The following is an 18,894-nucleotide window of genomic DNA, read 5'->3' as shown; positions in this document are numbered from 1 at the left end:
CTTCCAGCCTGGCCCCGACTGCTGCAGCCCCTGGGTTTCAGGCCTGTGACGCGTGGCAGCGGGAGGCCAAGGAGGCCAAGGAGCGGGCGCTCGCGGCTGACAGCGCCCGGCAGTTGGCACTACAGAAGAAGGAGGAGGTGGAAGCCCAGTTCCAGCGGTTGCAGGAGGAGCTGGAGGGCCGGGGCTTGTCCTCCGTGCTTCCCGGCCTATGTGGCTGCACTGACATTGGCACCATCCCCCTGCCAAAGCTGCATTCGCTGCAGAGTCAGCTGCGCCTGGATTTGGAAGCGGTTGACGGAGTGAGTGCTGGTTGTGGTTTTTTGGGGAACCTGAGGGCTGTGCACGGAGGGAGGAGGCACCTATCCACTCCCCGTCTCTCCAGCCATGCCCTCCTGGACAGGGGACGCCATCCGCCCTATGTGGCTGGAACCCTGGTGGTGTTGGGCCCCCTCCCTGGGTTGCCCTCCAGGGTCTCTGTTCACCCCCTTGGCTGCTCATTCTCATTCTGGTGCAACATGAAACCCAGTGCCCTCAGCTCAGTGGGGAACCTTCCACCATGGCCCTGCTTCTCACGCACAGCCCCACTCCATGGCCCGTAGCCCAGGCAGCTGCGATGCACATCTCTCACCATTCTCCCAGCCACTGCCTCCCAGGCTTTGGCTGCTCTTGGGTGGAGGGATGGGTCCCGATTCAGGGTCCCTTGAAGCCCAATCCTGGTGCCCATGGACCTCCATCCTGGCCCAGCCCTTCCCTGTGGCTGCCTGCCTGGCCACCCCTTCCCACGCTGCATGGATGGCTCCAGCGCCAGGAGCCCATCCTCCTCCCAAGGTTCTCACAATGAAGCACCTCCAACCCCGTCTTTTCATTCCTGGGCAGCCCCTGGGAGGGGAGTCTACCCTAGCCTGACCCTGCTCTGCATGTCCCCTGCCCACTCACTGTAGCCAGGGGGACAGGCCAGTCATCTTCAGATGTCCTCATGGGCCCCCACCCCTGGCTTTCCTCCTCCAGCCAGGCCAGGCTGGGGCGGTGGTAGGGAGGACCCCTAACCATGTCTCCCCCACAGGTGATCTTCCAGCTCCGAGCGAAGCAGTGCGTGGTGTGCGGGGAGCGGGCCCGCGGCACTGTCCTGAGGCCCTGCCAGCACCGTGTGCTCTGTGAGCCGTGCGCAGCCGGCGCACCCGAGTGCCCCTGCTGCACGGGGCAGCCCCTGCCATGGTGACAGTCGCCTCGCCGCCCACATCCTAGTGCCACCGATGTCGGGACCCTGGCCCTGGGCAGCCCCTCCACGGTCTTGCACTGTCCTCGCAAACCCTGACGGCCCCTTGGGGCTTGGCGGGCCTGACACTACTGTGACCGGATCCTGGGAATTCAGTCCTGTGAAGCACTTTGTAGATCAAGGAGTTGAGAGGCAGATGTTCTGAGTTGCTATAAGCTGCTTTTAGGTTCATGTTTTTAATATGCGATAATATGAAGCTTTATATGTGTACTGTGAACAGAGTATTTCATATCAGTCTATTGTTAATCCATAGTACGTAAATATATTAGGTTTCATATTCTGAAATTAGTACTTATGAAGTGAGCATTTATCTAGTAGTGAGAAATTCCTAGGATTTTTACAGTTTTAAAATTAAGTGCAAACCAATAGTATTTATAGCAGAGTGATTATTGAAAGGCACGTATACATTTAGATGTTTCTAATTTTATGGAAGGAACTCACTTCCGGAACACGTGCACGTTAACGTAAACTGGAGCGTCATGGTGACAGCGCCACGCCCCTCAGTCCTCGCTCAAGTGCCTGTGCCCCGGACCACGGAGAAGCCGCTGGACTGTTGGCAGTGACAGTGAGAATGGCAGCGGGGGTCCATTGGGGAGGGCTTTATGCTAATGTCACACAGCTGTGTTCTGAGCACTGTGACGGGCAGCGCTGCTCCCCACTTCCCAGAACCTCGCCCACGGTCACCCCACCCGCGTGGGAGACACCCACCAGCCTCCAGGGCGACCCTGTCACCGGACCTCCTCATCCAGGTGTCATCACTCGTGTGATCACAGGTTGGGGAGGACCTGGCTGCTGAGAAGGGGTGGAAAGGCTGCTGGGTATGGGTTGGAGTTCAGTGACGACTTCAAGCTTTTCTGTCTGCATTGGGTCACTTTTCCTGGGAATCTGGGAGGAAGTAAAAGATGTCTATAGTTGACCCGGACTCTGCTCTCGGCAAGGCAGATCTGTATTGGCACGAGAATCTTCCCAGAGCCTACGGCTGGGCCGGAGCAGGGACGGGATGCACCCTCCTCCCGTACGCCCGGGGCTGTGCCAAAGACTTTCTATAGCATTTTTTAGAAGTGCAAAGCGACTAGGTAAAAATTTTTATCAGTGACCAAATTAGAATGTATTTACTATAGTGAGAGGTTTAAAACCTTTTTTAATGTAAGACAAACTGATAGGAAAGTTACGTCATTTAAAGGTGGATCCACAGCCCTGCGCAGCCCACCCGCTGCTAACGGTAACTATGACTCAGTTGTAGTGAATCTACTTTGTTTTTAATTATAGTGATGATTTATTAGCTCTTAGAAATTAAGTATATTTTGTGCTACTGTTATCACTGTTTAAAATTCTTTATTTTTATTAATATTTATGCACTTGTTTCCCATCTCAGGCCTTCGGTCTCTTTTGGGCTAACAGGACAATGTTTATCATTGACATCTAGGCTAGGCTAGACATTTTCAAATTATAAACAAGAACAACTAAGCTTTAGGTGTATTTATAAGCTACTCTGGGCAGTTCTTTCTGTGGAGTTTGGGGGATGGGAGGTGCAGGGCTCACAGGGGTTCTCTGGCTAGGGCTGGAGGCACATCCCCGGGCACTCGCTCCTCCCAGATTGGGGCTGGCTGTGAGGACCGGTGTGCAGCCGGAAGACCAAAGAACCACCCGGGGGGCGCCTGGGCCATACCTGCAGCAAGCTCCCACGGTCCTTCCCACCCCTGCCGCCTGGCTGCAGTGGGCCTGGTCGTCTGAGGTATCCACCCTGCGCAGGCGGTGTCTCAGGGTGTCACCGTCCTGCATGCGGGGAGGGCCGGGTGTAGCGGACGCAGCCGCGTGGTGCTCGGTGAGGCCATTGTTCTTGCTGCCCTGATCTGTCAGCCCCTGGGTGTTCAGTATTAGTAGTGATGTTACAATCTCACACCATTTGTGTAACTGGACAGCAGACCTCGACTCAGTGTAGAAGCCTCATGAGGGTTAATATTTATGGAAGCCCCCAGCTGTTGTATGTTTTGAGTATTTAGATGAGAATGTTATTGGAATGGAATTTTCTTAATCCAGAAGGTAGTATTTATAATGCATAATCATTGTAGTGAATTGTTTAAAGTTGTTAACACTTATTTCAATTTTTTTACACTATAGCATTTATGCAATGGTTTACAGAATTCATGGAATTATTTTTATCAGTATGAAAATTAATTAAAACTTGGAATCTTTGTTTTGTCTGCATCTTTGAGTATAACCTGGAGAGCTGCCTGGCACAGAAGGAACAGAGGATGTGCATCCTTGGGCCCGAGACTCCTTGCTCTGCCCCAGATCACAAGGTGTTCTCACGCAGTCCGGGGTCACCTTGTAGGTGCTCTGCTGTCCTGGCTGTGGGTGTCTTGGAGCCTAAGTTCTCAGAGCTGGAAGTTTCTGCCAAAACACCAGGCAGCAGGAGGTCAGGACCTGACCTGCAGGAAGCAGGTCCCAGGGGGGCTTGGCCCAACCCCTTAGGCACGACTGACCTGCAGGCTTCACATAGGGGATGCCATGCTGGGTCAGCATACTTCTCAGTTTTTTTACCTCCTTTGACAGGGCTTTATGTGCCTAGAACAGAACAGTTCAAAAGGAGACTTCAGCCCCTTGAGGGAAGGAGTGCCACCCTGCGTCCAGGGTCCCCACCTGTACCTCACTGCAGCTCTCCAGCGTCTCAAACACCAAGCCCTTAGTGCCTCCTTCCTGCTGTGCCAACTCGCTTTGTTCTGGAGTCTTTAAGTAGCCAGCATCCTCAAAAATTGCCCGGAGCAACTTCTCATAGCCCTGAAGGTGGAGGATGACGAGGAAGCAGGCAGCTCGGGCTGCAGTGCACCCAGCCCAGGGGCCACCCGCCCCTGCAGCTCACCTGGGAGGTGATCAGCTCATCTGCCAGGTCCTGTTCCACCTGGTCCCACCTCTGCTGCAGGGCCGCAGGCAGGGCCGGGTACACTGAGAATCCAACAGAAACGAGACTTAGGTGAGCCCCTCTGCCCCCACCTCCATGCCCCCAGCTGCCCGGGCACCTACCTAACAAGGAGTGGGGGTGGCAGACGAGGGGTGTCTCGAACGTTAGTGAGTAGACACAGGTGCTCGGCTCAGACACGTGGGACAAGCGGTTGCTTTTGCCACAGGTGAGCTCCACCTAGGGGGTGGACCGTGTGAGTGGGTGGGGGACGCTGGGCCCCCCAAGTCCGGCCCCCTCCCACACAGCCCACCTTGCTCTGCCGGCTCCGGGACTGGCAGGAGTCGCCATCCCTCATCCACATGCCCCTGAAGGTATTGTTGTTGATTTCCCACTCGTGCCAGATGCTGGGGAGGAGCGCAGTGCATGAGGCTGGGGTGTGGAGCGGGGTGGATGACAGACAGAGGGACACCACCCCCCGTTGCCGCAGCCACCTGCCCCCGCCCCGCTCACCCAAGGATCCCGCTGTAGGCGTTCCAGCGGAAAGTCTGCTCATGCTGGGTCACGTTGTGGAACGGGCAGAACTCGTACTTGTACCTGGGGGCACAGTGCCATCAGGGGGGTCCCAGCCCCTGGCCACGCCTGCCCCTCCCCTCACTCACGTGGACTCCACCAGGCCGAAGCACTTGCCAGAGAGTCTGAAGAGATGCGCGGGCCCTGGAAGGGGAGAGCACGGCACGCTGAGTGGGCAGGCGGGCAGAAATGGCAACCCACAAAACCAGGGCAGTTCAGAAAAAGAGCTAGTGGGTTTAAACTTTAAAAATGGAGCGAAAGAGCTTGAGTGCATCAAAGCCAAGTACCAAACTAGGATGCTCCAAGCTCATATCTGAAAACATCAAAAGAACCACCAGAAACCAGCTATGCTAACTTTCCAGTTCTGGAAAACAGGTCTCCAGCAACCAAATGAGTATCACACAACAAAGCCACCTTAAAGCTTGAAAAACAAATCCTATGGCCTGTTCACTGGCCCTCTTCCCAGCGTGGTTCGGCAGCATCCCAGCCTTCCTGTTTTGCCCAACTCAGATTCCAGACAGGAGAGGGGCAAGAGGCTATGGGTGGACTCACAACAGGCCACCCAGGGCTCAAGAAGCTGGGGCGACTCTTGGAGAGATGAAGACATCCAAAAGCAGCCCTGCCCATGGCCACCCCCAGCCTAGTGGTAAAGGATACCCTGGCACAGCCCGGTAGAGTTTTCAACAAAACAGTGCAAGGCATACAAAGCAACCACCCAGGAGAAGCCCAGACACTGGGCTGACTGAAGAACAAGTGTCTTAAATATGCTCAAAGAACTGAAGGCTATCATGGAAAGGAACCATAAAAATAAGGAGCTGAAGAAGATTTGAGCAGAGAAAAGAATCAACGAAGAGACAGAGAAAGACACTGTTGGATACACTGTGGGAGTCCCCAAAGGAAAAAAGGGGGCAAAGAGATCATCTGAGGAAATTACTTTCCCAATTTGATAAAAGCTCACTGAACTTGGAGTTAAGAGACCCACACCAAGACACAGAGTAAAAATGTCAAAAGCCAGGTCAAAAGCAGCAAGAAGTGACCTATCACATCAAGGGGTTCTTATTAAGATTACCAGCCCATTTCTCTGCTACACTTCGGAGGCCAGAAAGGAGTGAGATGAAAGAAAAACTGTTAACTGAGGGCTCTATATCCAAAAAACTATCCTCCAAAAATGAGAGCAAAGTCAAAATACTCTTAGATAAACCAAAGCGGAGGGACTTCATTACCATGAGGCCTGCTTGGGAGGGAATTCTTCCAGTTACCTCCAGTAAATACACAGGCAAACCACAAAACAGTGCTGCGATTCTAATCTGCAAATCTACAGGATTTAAGAAACAGATGCATGAAAATAATTACAAATCTGTGTCAGCGGGTACACAATGTATAAACAGGTAATTTCTGAAATCAATAACAAAGTTGGGTGAGGGGCAGAGCTGTACAGGAGAGGTCTTTGAATTTATACCAACCTCAGTCGTGTACAAATTAGACTTTAATAGCTTTATGATGTTATGTAATCCCCTGGCAACCACAGAGGAAATAGCTAGGTAGAATATACACAAAAGGAAATAAGACGAAAAAAAAGTCAAAATATGTTGCTTAGGGAAGTCAACAAAAAGTAATGGAGAGGATGAAGGACAAAAAAAGCTGTAAGACAAATTTTGCTGTTTCCTGTGAATCCTTCCTTAACAATAACTACTTTAAACGTAAAGGGATTAAACTCTTACATTCAAAGGCATAAACTGGCCAAGTGGATAAAAAACTGTGATCCAACTATATAATCTTTGTAAGAGACTCACTTTAGATCAAAGACACAAGCAGGCTGAAAGTGAAAGGATGGAAAAAAAAATACCCATGCAAACAATAGAGCAGAAGTGGCCATACTAATATCAGACAAACTAGACTGTCAGTCAAACGCTCATGTTCAAGAGAACAGAGGATCCTTTTTATTTACTGATAAAAGGATCAGTTCACCAAGACTGTAACAATTATAAACATATGGGCACCAAACATCAGAGCCTGAAAATACATGAGGCAAACACTGACAGAACTGAAGGGAGAAACAGACAGTTCTACAATGCTTGGACATAGAGGACTGATCGACACTATAAACCACCAGGACCTAACAGACATACACAGAATGCCCCACCCAACAGCAGCAGACTGTACAACATCCTCCCGAAAGACCATATGTTAGGCCACTTAATAAACTTAAAAAGACTGAAATCAGTTTCTTTTCTGATCACATTAATCAGATCAAAAGCAGAGCAAATGCAGGAAATTCACAAACATATGGAAATTAACACAACCTTAAACAATGACTGGGTCAAAGAATTCATAGGGGAAACCAGAAAATACTTTGAGACAAAAACAAAACACAAGGTACCAAAATTTATCAGATAAAATGAGAGCAATGCTTAGAGGAAAATTTATGGCTTAAACACATTCAAAACTAAGACCTTAAATCAATAACCTAACTTTTCACACTTTAAGGAACTAGGAAAAGAAGGGCAAACCAAATCCAAACTTAGCAAAAGGAAGAAAATAATAAAGAGCAGGGATAAAACAAATCAGTAAAACCAAAAGTTGGTTCTTTGAACAACAAAACTACAAAATTAAAGCTTGATTTACTACAAGAAAAAAGAAAAGATTCAAGTTACTAAAATCATAAATGAAACTAGGGACATTACTATCAATTTTACAGAAATAAAGAGGATTATAAGACAATAATATGAACAGCAGTATGCCAACAAATTGATAACCTAGGTGAAAATGGACAAATTCCTAGAAGCATACTATTTACCAATCCTTTTCAAACTCTTCCAAAAAAATTGGAGGAACAGTTCCTGACTCAATTTTATGAGGCCAGTGTTACCCTGGTACCAAAGCCAAAAAGACACAACAAAAAAAGGAAAACTACAAACAAATATCCCTTATGAACATCGATGCAAAAATCCTCAACAAAATACTGGCAAGCTGAATTCAGCAGCACACTAAAAGGGTTATACACCATGACTACATGGGGTTTATTCCTGGAAGGTAAGAATAGTTCAAAATATAAAGCCAATTAAGTGTAATACACGCCATTAACAGAATAAAGGGGTTGAGGGGACTAAAACAAAAATTGTTGCAGGAAAAAGCACTTACCAAAATTCAACATGCTTTCATAATGAAAACACTCAACAAAGGAGAAATAGAAGGAAACTTCCTCAACACAATAAAGGCCATACATGCAAAAACCACAGCTACCATCACACTCGATGAAAGACTGGAAGCTTTGCTCCTAAGAGCAGGACAGGACAAGGAATCTCTCAGCACTGCTATTCACTACTCAACACCGTACTGGAAGCCCTAGCCAGAGCAATTAGACAAAAAAAGAAAAAGCACCAAAATTAGAAAGAAGTAAAATTATAATGCCATGTTTGCAGATGACATGATGTAGAAAATCCTAAAGAGTCACCAGAAATCCGTTAGAGCTAACAAATCCAGCAAAGTTGCAGGATACAAAATTAACACTCAAAAACCAGTTGTTTCTATACAACACCCAGACAACCCAACAAGGAAATTTAAGAAAACAATTCCATTTAAAATAGCATCAAAGAAAAAATAATTTTAAGAAAAACTTAACCAAGGAGGCAAAACACTACCAAGGAGGCAAAACACTTTTAACTGAGAACTACAAGATACTGCTGAAACAAAGATAAATAAATGGAAAGACATCTTGTGTTCATGGACAGAAAGATTTACCATTAAGACGTCAATACTACCAAAGTGACCTACTGTTCAACAAAATCCACAGCAAAACAATGACTTTTTTTTTTGAAGGAACACTGGTTGATAACACTGTATTAATTTCACATACACAACATCATATTTCTGCTTCTATATACACTGTGCTCACCACCAAAAACTTATTTTCTGTCTGACCCAATGACATTTTTTTTCCAGAAAACAGAAAAATCCATTCTACAATTAAAATGGATTCCCGAAGAACCCCAAATAGCCAAAACTATCTTGAAATAGAACAAAGTTGAAGGACTCACAATTCTTGATTTTTAAAACTTACTTCAAAGTGACAGTAATTAAAACAGTGTGGTGCTGGCATATGGACAGACACGTTAAGCAATGGAACAGAACAGACGGCCCACAAATAAAGTCCTGGATACGTGTTCAAGTGATCTGACAGGGTGCCAACACCATTCAGTGGAGGAAAGGACAGACTCTTCAACAAAAGGAGCCAGGAGACTGGATGTCCATATGGAGAAGAATGAAGGTGGACCCTCACACCACGTCCAGAAATTAACTCAAAATGGATCAGAGGCTGAAACTACAAAATATAGGGGGAAATCTTTGACACTGGCTTTGGTAGTGATTCCTTGGATATGACAACAAAGGCAAAGGCACCAAAAGGAAAACTAGATAAACGCAACTTCAAAATTAAAAACTTTGCAAAAGAGTGTTGCAGGACAACATACAAAAAGTGAGAAAGTATTTGCAAATCACATTTCTAATAAGGGTAATATCCAGAATATATAAAGAACTCCTATAAAAACAACAACAAAACCCCCAAACAACCCAGCTAAAGAATGGACCAAAGATTACTAGACATTTTCCTGAAGAAGTGACGCAGATAGCCCATCAGCAACATGGAAAGATGCTCAATATCATCGGTCGTTAGGGAAATAAAAATCAGACCCACAGTAAGATATCACTTCAGGCCCATATGAAGTGGGACAGCTATTGTCAAAAAGACAGGGAATAACAAATACCGGTGAGGAGGTGGAGAAACTGGAACCTTTGTGCACTGCTGGTGGGCCTGTAAAATGGTGCACCTGCTGCTGAAAACAGTTTGGCAGCTCCTCATAAAGCTTAAGTAGAGAATTATAAGATTCAGCAAATCGACTCCCGGGTAGGTACCCAAAGGAACTGAAAGCAGGGACTCAGCCGCTGCACACCCACACCCACAGCAGCATAACTCACGGAACTAAGAAACGTAAACAACCCAAGTGTCCATGGACAGACGAATAGATAAAACAGAATGTAGTATATAGGTACCATCAAATATTATTCAGCCTTAAAGAGAAAGGAATTTCTGACACGTGCTGCGTGGATGAACCTTCAAGACATTATGCTCAGTGAAACAGATCAATCACAAAAGGACAAGTAGCAATGATTCCACTTATATGAGACATTTAGTTCATTCCAGCTGCTATAACAAAATACCAGAGACTGGGTAATTTATCAACTACAGAAATTTATTTTTCACAGGTCTCGGGGGTTTGAAGTCTGGGATCAGGGCACCAGCACAGTCGAGTTCTAGTTCACACAGGGCACCTTTCACTGTGTCCTCACACCGAGGAAGGGGCTGGGGGCCCTCTGGAGCCTCTTTATATTATAAGGGCACTAATCCCACTTCTGAGGGCTCCATTCTCATGCCTTAAGCACCTTCCCAAGACCTCACCTCCTAAAACCATCATTTTGCAGTTAGGATTTCAACCTAGGAATTTCAGGGGGACATAACTGGACCATAGCAGAGATCTAGAGTCATCAAATTCAGAGACAGAAACAGAATGTTAAGTGCCAGAGGCTGGGGAAAGAGGTTCAGTTTGGGAACTTAAAAAAGTTCTGGAGATGATGGAGGTGATGCCTGCCCAATAACAGGAATGTGCTTAATGCCTCTGATCAGTACATCTAAAAAGGGTTCAACTGGTACATTTTAGGTATATTTTACCACAATAAAAAAGGGGGGAATTAAAGAAAGGGGGGTGGTTGTATTTTCTTACACTAGCAAAAAGAAAGACCAGAAGACCAAACCATAAAATAACAAATGGAATCAAGGCAGTACAGTATTGGCATAAAAAGACACACAGATCAACAGAATAGAGAGTCCAGAAATAAACCCACACATATACAGTCAATTAATCTATGACAAAGGAGCCAAGAATACACCTAGGGGAAAGGACAGTCTCTTCAATAAATGGTATTAGTTAAACTGGACCACTGTCTGACACCACACAAAAAAACTAACTTAAAGACTTGAATGTAAGACCAGAAACCATGAAAATCCTAGAAGAAAACATTGGTGGTAAGCTCCTTGGCATCAGTCTTGGTGATTTTTAAAATCTGACTCCAAAAACAAAAGCAAAAATAAACAATCAGGACTGCATCAAACTAAAAAGCACCTGCACAGCCAAGGAAACCATCAACAAAATGAAAGGCAACCTACTGGATGGGATAAAATATCTGCAAATCATATATATCTGATAAGGGGCTAATATCCAAAACATGTAAAGAGCTCACACAACTCAACAGCAAAACAAAACAAAACAAAAACAAAAACAAAAACAGAAAACAATCTGATTAAAAAATGGACAGAGGATCTGAAAAGACATTTTTCCAAAGACACAGAAGGAGCCAACAGGCGTATGAAAAGATGCTCACTAATCACTAGGGAAATGCAAATCAAAACCGCAGTGAGACATCACCTCACATCTGTCAGGATGGCTACCATCAAAAGGACAAGAAATAAGTGCTGGCGAGGTTGTGAAGAAAAGGGAACCCTTGTGCACTGCTGGTGGGAATGGAAATTGGTGCAGCCACTATGGAAAACAGGATGGAGAGTCTCCCCAAAATTAAATATAGAATGCCCATACGATCCAGGAATTCCACTTCTGGATATTTATCCAAAGAAAACGAAATCACTAAGTTGGAAAAATATCTGCACGCCCATGATCGTAGCTGCATTATTTCCAAGAGCCAAGGTATGGAAACGACCTAAGTTTCCAATGATGGATATAGAAAATGGGTTGTATGTATGTATGTACGTATGTATGTATGTGTGTGTGTGTCTGTATGTGTGCATATACATATATATATTTACTGAATATTATTCAGCAATAAAACAAGAAATTGCCATTTGCAACATGGATGGATCTTAAGGGCATTATCCTAAGTGAAATGTCAGAGAAAAATAAATACAAATATGATCTCACTTAAGAGGAATCTGAAACACAAAACACCAAGCTCACAGATACAGAGAACAGACTGGTGGTTGTCAGAGGTGGGGGATTGGAGGCAAAATGAATGAAGAGGGTCAAAAGGTACAAACTTCCAGTAATAAAATAGGTCCTGAGGATGTAATGTACAGTATGGTGACTACAGTTGATGATACCAAACTGCATACCTGAAAGTTGCTAAACGTCCTCATCATAAGAAGAGAAGTTCTGGGTAACCATGTGTGGTGTTGGGTATTAACTAGACTCACTGTGATCATTTTGCAGTATGTACAAATACTGCATTATTATGTTGTACAACTGAAACTGATGTCAATTATACTTTAATTTAAAAAGACAAACAAACAGCAAACAGTCCTTGGCAGGGACCACAGTGTAACAAAACGAGGCAGGAAGGAAAGCTCTGGGCGCATCTGCCCTAAAGCTGATGTGTGAACCATGTGAGTGTGCTGACCCGCTCAAAGGTAAAATAAAAGGATGACATTAAAGCCCCTACAGCTGAAATCAAAGCAAACACACTGATCCGTACACAGTAAAGTCACCTCATTGGGAAAAGAATCACTCTCAGTGACTTAAACACATACTGTCACGAGTTAATAGCAGTAATACCGGATTAGCGTTTTTGAAACCATCATACGTATGCTGTAGAATAAAGCAAATAACCATGTGAACTACGTCGGAAGCCATATCCACTGACATCAGACCAAGCCTCCTGGAGGTCCCACTGGAAAACACTGGATAGACAGTCTGAACGCCTGATGCAGTGCAGGAGGCAGGGGGCGGGGGGCGTACTTGGAAGGAGAGAGAGAACTGATTCCTGCTGGTGTGACTCCCAGCAGTGATGGCTGCGATGGCTAAGACGAGGCATAACCTACCCCGGTCTCTGGCTGGAGGATCTGGAACAGAGGGAAAAGACCCAGCAGCTGGAACGTCTGGGTCAATATCAAAAAGTGTGGGGGGGGGCACCCTGCAGGGCTCTTTGGGTGAGCCCTGCATGCACACACACTGCCAAGCAGAGATGTGCTGCCTCCACCACAGAGCAGAGCCCTGTGTGAGTTTAGCACAGCCAGCTGCCTGAACCAACAACACTCTTTCTCAGAAGAACAGAGCCCAGCCAAGAGTGTATTCCAAAAGTATGAGACATATGACAAGGCCCCCAAATACAATCCATACCCAAGAGACAAGGCGGTCCCTAAAGACTGACTCCAACACACACACACACACACACACACACACAGATACTGGAAGTAGAAGAGGATTTTAAAGCAGCTATTACAACTGTGTTCAAGGCTATAAAGTAAAATATGGTAAATGAATAAATAGGACATCTCAGCCCATAAACAGAAATTAGAAAAAGAACTGGAAGAAACTCTAGACATGAAAAAAAGTCAGAAATAATTAGTAATTTAAATACAGCAATACATAAAACGTATGTATTAATCATGACCAAGTGGAGCTTATTCCAAGAATGCAAGGTTGGCTCAACATTCAAAAGCCAATGCTACCCACTAAATAAACAGTCTAAAAAAGAAAACCCCAGGGTCATCTCAGGTGCAGAAAAAGCATCTGACAAACCCAACATCCATTCGTGGTAAAAACTCAGTCACCAGGAACAGCAGGGAACATCCTCTACCTGGGAAAGGGCTACAAACACCCCTCTGTAGACCCTGAATGGAAGGCAGGAGACAAGGACCGCCCCCCACCCTACCCTGCTCTCCCCGAATCAGGAGGCCTGGGCAAGGCAAAGGCACATGGATCGGAAAGGGGAAAATACAACCATCTTCATTCCAGCTAATAGAGACAGAAGACATGTTAGACACCACGGGAATGCAAGGAGCAAAATCCAGAATGTGGGAAACAAGTGATCCAGTTTCTTCAATAAATAAACAGCAAGGAAACAGGGAGGGGATCTGTAGCTTAGAGGAAGCTGGAGGACACGTGAGTACCAGTCAAGCACACTCAACAGGCAGGCCTTCAACGCTGGCTCAGGCAAGCCAACCATGTGTTTAAGATGTATGACACCTGGAGGGGAGGGTATAGCTCAGTGGTAGAGCACATACTTAGCATGCACAAGGTCTTGGGTTCAATCTCCAGTACCTGCATTAAAAAAAATTAAAAAAAAATTTTTTTTTAATGTATGAGACCGTATAGACATGTCTAAACATAGGATTTCTATTGATTTGTAAGGAATTACTGCCTTTTAAAAAATGTGATAAAGCTACTGTGGCCATGCCCTTGAGGAGATACACAACAAAACATCTGCAAATAAAGTAAAGTTGTGAAAAGTGTTTCAAAGTAACCTGGTTGGAAAGAAAGTGGGGTGAGGGGTTGGGGCTGGGTGAGGGTGCCTCACATACCCTCCCTCCACTTTTGCACGTGCTTGAAATTGTCCATAACACACAACTTTTTTGAAGTTAAGGAAAAATCATGAGTAAAAACACGTATAGCAAGCACTAAAGCTGAGCACAAGCAGAAACACATGATCCCAACTTCGAGCCAAACTGATGATAGAGAAAAGAGTGGCCTGATCAATGCTGGACCTGGTGCCCTACTGTCCATCTCCGGTTGGATACAGCCTAAAATCAAATCTCTCAATCACTGGTTTCATGGTTAGTAGTAACACTGCTATTGTAAATCTCAAACTATTCTATGTAAATTGTAGGAGAAAGGCAGTGAATAAATTTATGTGACTAAAGAACCCAGCTTTTTAGTATTAGAGAAAAAGATAATAGAAGATAAAGGAAAACAATCTGTGACATTACATTTCAACTGCAAACTTAGAATCATGGGTTTCATCGATGCTTTCAGCACAAATGCATACACGTGTGAATCTGTGTGCATGCTTTTTATCTTGCAATAATCATAGACTTACATGACTCTAGTAGTCTCCAAAACTAGGAAATTGACATCGGCATGATATAATTAACCAGACAACATACTCAGATTTCACAGTTTGTATATGTACTCAGCAATAAGGAAAAACTAGTGATACATACATGCAACAACACAGATGAATCCTCAAAACACAGTGCTGAGAAAGAAGCCAGCTGCAGCCGTGTATGCCATCTGACTCCATGTAGTTGGAGTCCAAGCACGGATGACACTAATCTATAGTAACAGAAACCAGAAAATGACAGGATGGGGGACTCAGAAAGGGACACACAGGAGTTTTCTGGAGGTGGAAATGCTCTCAATCTTGTTTGGAGGGTGCTGATTACACAGATGTGCTTGATTTACAAACTCCATCAAACTGAACATGCCAACTATATCTCAATAAAAATTGGGTTTAAATCTGAGCCAATTATGATATTCAAAAAGAAGAGAGAAAGAAAAGAGGGGGAAAAGAAACACTCTTTTCCAACCATAAATGCAAGAAGCACCAGAGAAGTACAAACTCTGCGCTCTTCTGCCCCGTCAGGCTGAACTGTAAGGCTACTGGGGCAGCATGCCCATTCAGTCCTCTAGGGCAGAGAAGAACCTGCCTCCAGCAAACAGACCCTGGCAGACTCAGCCACAGCCAAGTGCAGCCCTCTGACATGATACTGTGCACAGTCCACTGCTTCCCTAGGAAGTACTAGTGCCCAAATTGCTTAACCCGACCATAATCAAGCTTCCAGGCCATTCACAGAGCATACTGGGGAAAGCAGAACAAGCTAATGACCTCATAAACCATACGGACCCAGGAGGTCAAACATTTGGTAAGACAACTGACATGGACTCTTCCAAAAGCCAAGAAAGTTTTTCTAGAAAGGTGGGAGTGGAGGAAACTGTGCCAGATTAAAACTAAAGACACATAATTAACCACATGCATGTACGCCCCTTGACTGATCCTGTTTTGGAGCAGGTCCTCAGACAACTGGGAAATGCGGACATGGATTGGTTATACTATAGAATTATTGTTAATTTGGGAAGTGATGGGGTGGAGAATCCACACTAAGTATTTAGGAATAAAGTGTCAGGATGTTTGTAATGGACATTTAAATCGTTCAGCAAAATGAAAATTCACTTTTCTCAAAGTGAAAAGAGAAGTAAATAAAGCAAAAATGTCAAAATGTCAACTGCTGTACTGAGATGGGGAGTATGCTCGGGTTCGCTGTCCCATTCCTCCGTTTTCCTAGTCATCATTTTTCATAGTAAAAAGCTGGAATAGGTTTATTTAGAATGAAAGCTCACATCTGTACCCTCCATCTCTGATTTCAAGGGTACCCCTGCCCCCACTCCCTGTGGTCCAGGCACCCTTGCTCAAGGCCTTTATTTGGCCACGCCTTTTGCTGGACCCCTCTTCCCTCAAATATCCACATCCCTTACTCCCTTTCCCTCTTCAGCTTTTGACCAAACATTCACTTCTCAATCTTTTCCTAACCCTCCCCCATTTAAAATGGCAATCCCCGCAACATTCCCCCCACCTGCCCACTTTCCATACTCACAGAGCACTTTTCATCATCAAGCAATCAACATTTTACCTACTTTTTCGTTTACTGCTTACCCACCCGCCTCCATTAGACTGTCAACTCCATGAGAACAGGCACAGTACGGGTCGTTCATTTCTGCATCCCCAGCATAGACCTTAACACATGGTAGTATTCAACAGAAAAAGTTCTTGGTTTTTGCTACTCATATTTAATACTCATTTAACGACCACGCCATTCCACTTCTGGGATCCTGCCTCAGGAAACCACTCACGCTGGCATAGAAAGAGACAGTCCCTAGAAGGGATGTTCCCCAGAGCACTGCTTCTATTGGCCAGAAAAATGTAAACACCACCATGCTGGACAACGAAAGAATGCAGAGCCATCCTATCGAATGCTAAGCGCCAAGTCAAAACTCTTCGTACACCATGAAGACACACAACGAGTGACAAAGCAAAGTTAGCAAACCAGCATAGTTACAGTGCTCATAAAAAGACAAAAATCACAGAAAAATTACTACACGTCTCTTACTTGTATGCATGTAAAAGTATAAAAAACGTCTGGAAAGATAAATACCAAAACGCTAACAGAGATCACCTCTATAAAATAAAATTAAAGACTAAGTCCGGGGTAACTCCTCAACTCGGTAGAGTAACGTTCTGGAACCTCAGCGCGCGCTTAAAAAAATAATTTTAGAAGGCTGACAAACGACTGCATGAACCTCCAAACCCAAACTTTCAGGGCCCCTCATCCGAGGCAGCCCTTCCCTGCCTGGCCCACCTCGAGCAGGCTCCCGAGAGCTGACGCTGCCCACCCCGTCGGAAACCCAGGCCAGCTACCTGCTCTATCCCAGGCCCCCAGCACGATCGCGGCTAGGGCCCCGCACTCACCAGACACAGGTGAAGGATCCCTCTTGGGCTGGAGGCGACTGGTCTGGGGTAGGAACGGGTTGTTGAGCCTGCAGGAAGCGGCAGGGTCAGGGGGAACCCGGCCCAGGCCGCCGCTCCCCTTCCCGCCGCACCCCGCTAGGCCACTCACCCGAAAGTGTTGGGCTCCTCCACCACCTTCATCTTGGCGGCACCTGCAGGCGCGGGACCTACGGGGAACAAGCGGTGAGGAAGCGGGTGGGCACATAGTGGCGGGGGCGCGGGGACGGGTCGGAAGGGAGCTCCGGGACGCAGGAGCCTGGAAAGGGATAGAGGAGCGCGGGCGCTGGCCGCCCGAACACTAACCAGGAGCCGCGAGCCCGAGCAACAGCACAAAGCGCGCTAGACTCATCTCCATTGCTGCTGCGCCGCCGCCGCCGCCGCGCGGTCACGTGAGCGCGCCAGTCACGTGCGCGCCGGAACCGGAAGTTGCGTCCAGCGCTTGCGCAGGTGTGCGGCCCGGCTGCTGGCTGAAACCCTGCTCCCGCTATGGGCCGACGGAGAGCAGCGCGCGGGCCAGGGGCCGAAGGCGGCCGCACTCGGCGCCCTGCGGGCCGCTCTTTGGAGGCCTTCGCCGAGGAGGTGGGCGCCGCGCTGCGCGGTGAGTGGGGAGTAATCAGGAGTGGTGCCGGGGGTCTCAGGCCCAGGACTAGGCCAAGAAGCCGCACCTGAAGCCAGGTTCCCTTCTCTGCCCCGTGCAGCAACCGTGGAGTCAGAGGCAGCCGAGGCCGAGGGCGACCCGGGTCTGGCGCGGCTACCCGTCGCACTAGCAATGTGGGAGCTGGGCCACTGCGACCCCCGGCGCTGCACTGGCCGTAAGCTGGCCCGCCTGGGACTGGTACGCTGCTTGCGCCTGGGCCACAGGTTCGGCGGCCTCGTGCTCAGCCCAGTGGCTTCCCAGTACGTGTCCTCCGCAGACAGGTAGGTGGGAGAGGACAGGGTTGGGGTAGGAAGTGGGCGGGGTGCCTCCCTGGACTCTCTCGTCTTAGTAAGCCCTTGACTCTGGCGCGTCCTTACTTTCAGGTCTCACCTACTTATATTGATGTGTCCAGTTTGCCCCCATTGCCTAGCACAGAGCTCAGGATGTAGAAGGCTTAAACAGACGTTTGTTGAGTAAATGAGCCTTCTCAGGGAACAGCCACACCCACAATTCTAGTTCAAAAACTTGATCCATGAAGCTCCTTGGGGGTGTTTGGGGTGGAGGAATGATGTTCCTGTATCCCCAGTGAGGCTAGTATCCAAGGACATACCTGCCCTGGGACTAGCACCAGGTTGACCCCAGAACCTAGCCCTACACGGATCTTGGCAGACAGTTGGTGGCACAGTCTGGGGTCGCCGTCATCGATTGCTCCTGGGCCAGGCTGGACGAAACACCGTTTGGGAAGATGCGGGGAAGCCATTTGCGGCTCCTGCCCCACCTGGTGGCCGCCAACCCTGTGAACTACGGCCGGCCCTGCAGGCTGTCCTGTGTGGAGGCCTTCGCTGCCACCTTCTGCATCCTGGGTGAGTTTGGGGCCTCGCAACCTGGGGGTCTGGCTGTGCTCCTGGCAGTGTGTTTTCTGTTGCAAGTCCTAGGAGGAACATGATGGTGTGCAGGGAGGTGGTCAAATGGACCAGCCAGGGTTTCATCCCAGGACCCACTTGGAGTCCTCACCCTGTGAGGCTGAGGTGGAGGCAGAACAGCTGGCCTACTAGCACTGGTGTTTGGCCCTCGTCTTGGCACCACTGCCGATAGCCTTTTGTTAACACATCTCCAGAGAATTTATGGTCCATGTGGAGGCCCAGCTTGGTGGCCCTGTGAGAC

The 18,894-nt window shown here is 47.2% G+C and overlaps 3 protein-coding genes across 9 annotated transcripts in view; 2 read left to right on the top strand and 1 right to left on the bottom strand.

Annotated features, from left to right (window-relative positions):
- The window catches only part of UNKL (unk like zinc finger), a 41,098-nt gene extending 37,626 nt beyond the window's left edge, over nt 1-3,472 (top strand). For 3 of the 5 annotated variants that reach the window (XM_032460078.1, XM_032460076.1, XM_032460080.1), the window contains one exon: nt 42-1,056. In XM_032460078.1, the coding sequence (XP_032315969.1) occupies nt 42-599 (558 nt within the window). In that variant the 3' untranslated portion in view covers nt 600-1,056. The other 2 variants (XM_032460079.1, XM_032460077.1) reach the window with 1 other exon arrangement.
- GNPTG (N-acetylglucosamine-1-phosphate transferase subunit gamma) lies at nt 2,598-17,531 on the bottom strand. Its single transcript, XM_032460085.1, has 11 exons — nt 17,397-17,531; nt 17,203-17,260; nt 17,055-17,122; nt 4,838-4,892; nt 4,689-4,772; nt 4,489-4,582; nt 4,301-4,415; nt 4,140-4,222; nt 3,926-4,057; nt 3,763-3,844; nt 2,598-3,670 (listed from the first exon to the last, which is right to left on the bottom strand). Exons 1-11 carry the CDS (start codon nt 17,446-17,448, stop codon nt 3,573-3,575), a joined length of 921 nt encoding a protein of 306 aa, XP_032315976.1. The 5' UTR covers nt 17,449-17,531; the 3' UTR covers nt 2,598-3,572.
- Nucleotides 17,521-18,894, top strand: part of TSR3 (TSR3 ribosome maturation factor) — a 2,637-nt gene continuing 1,263 nt past the window's right edge. The window contains exons 1-3 of one of the 3 annotated variants that reach the window (XM_032460083.1): nt 17,521-17,691; nt 17,792-18,011; nt 18,400-18,593. In XM_032460083.1, the coding sequence (XP_032315974.1) occupies nt 17,580-17,691; nt 17,792-18,011; nt 18,400-18,593 (526 nt within the window). In that variant the 5' untranslated portion in view covers nt 17,521-17,579. The remainder of the gene's footprint in view (nt 17,692-17,791; nt 18,012-18,399; nt 18,594-18,894) is intronic. The other 2 variants (XM_032460084.1, XM_032460081.1) reach the window with 2 other exon arrangements.

Source organism: Camelus ferus, chromosome 18 (assembly GCF_009834535.1).
Source record: "Camelus ferus isolate YT-003-E chromosome 18, BCGSAC_Cfer_1.0, whole genome shotgun sequence".
Taxonomy (NCBI): Eukaryota; Metazoa; Chordata; class Mammalia; order Artiodactyla; family Camelidae; genus Camelus; species Camelus ferus.
This window is presented reverse-complemented; position numbering and strand designations above follow the sequence as displayed.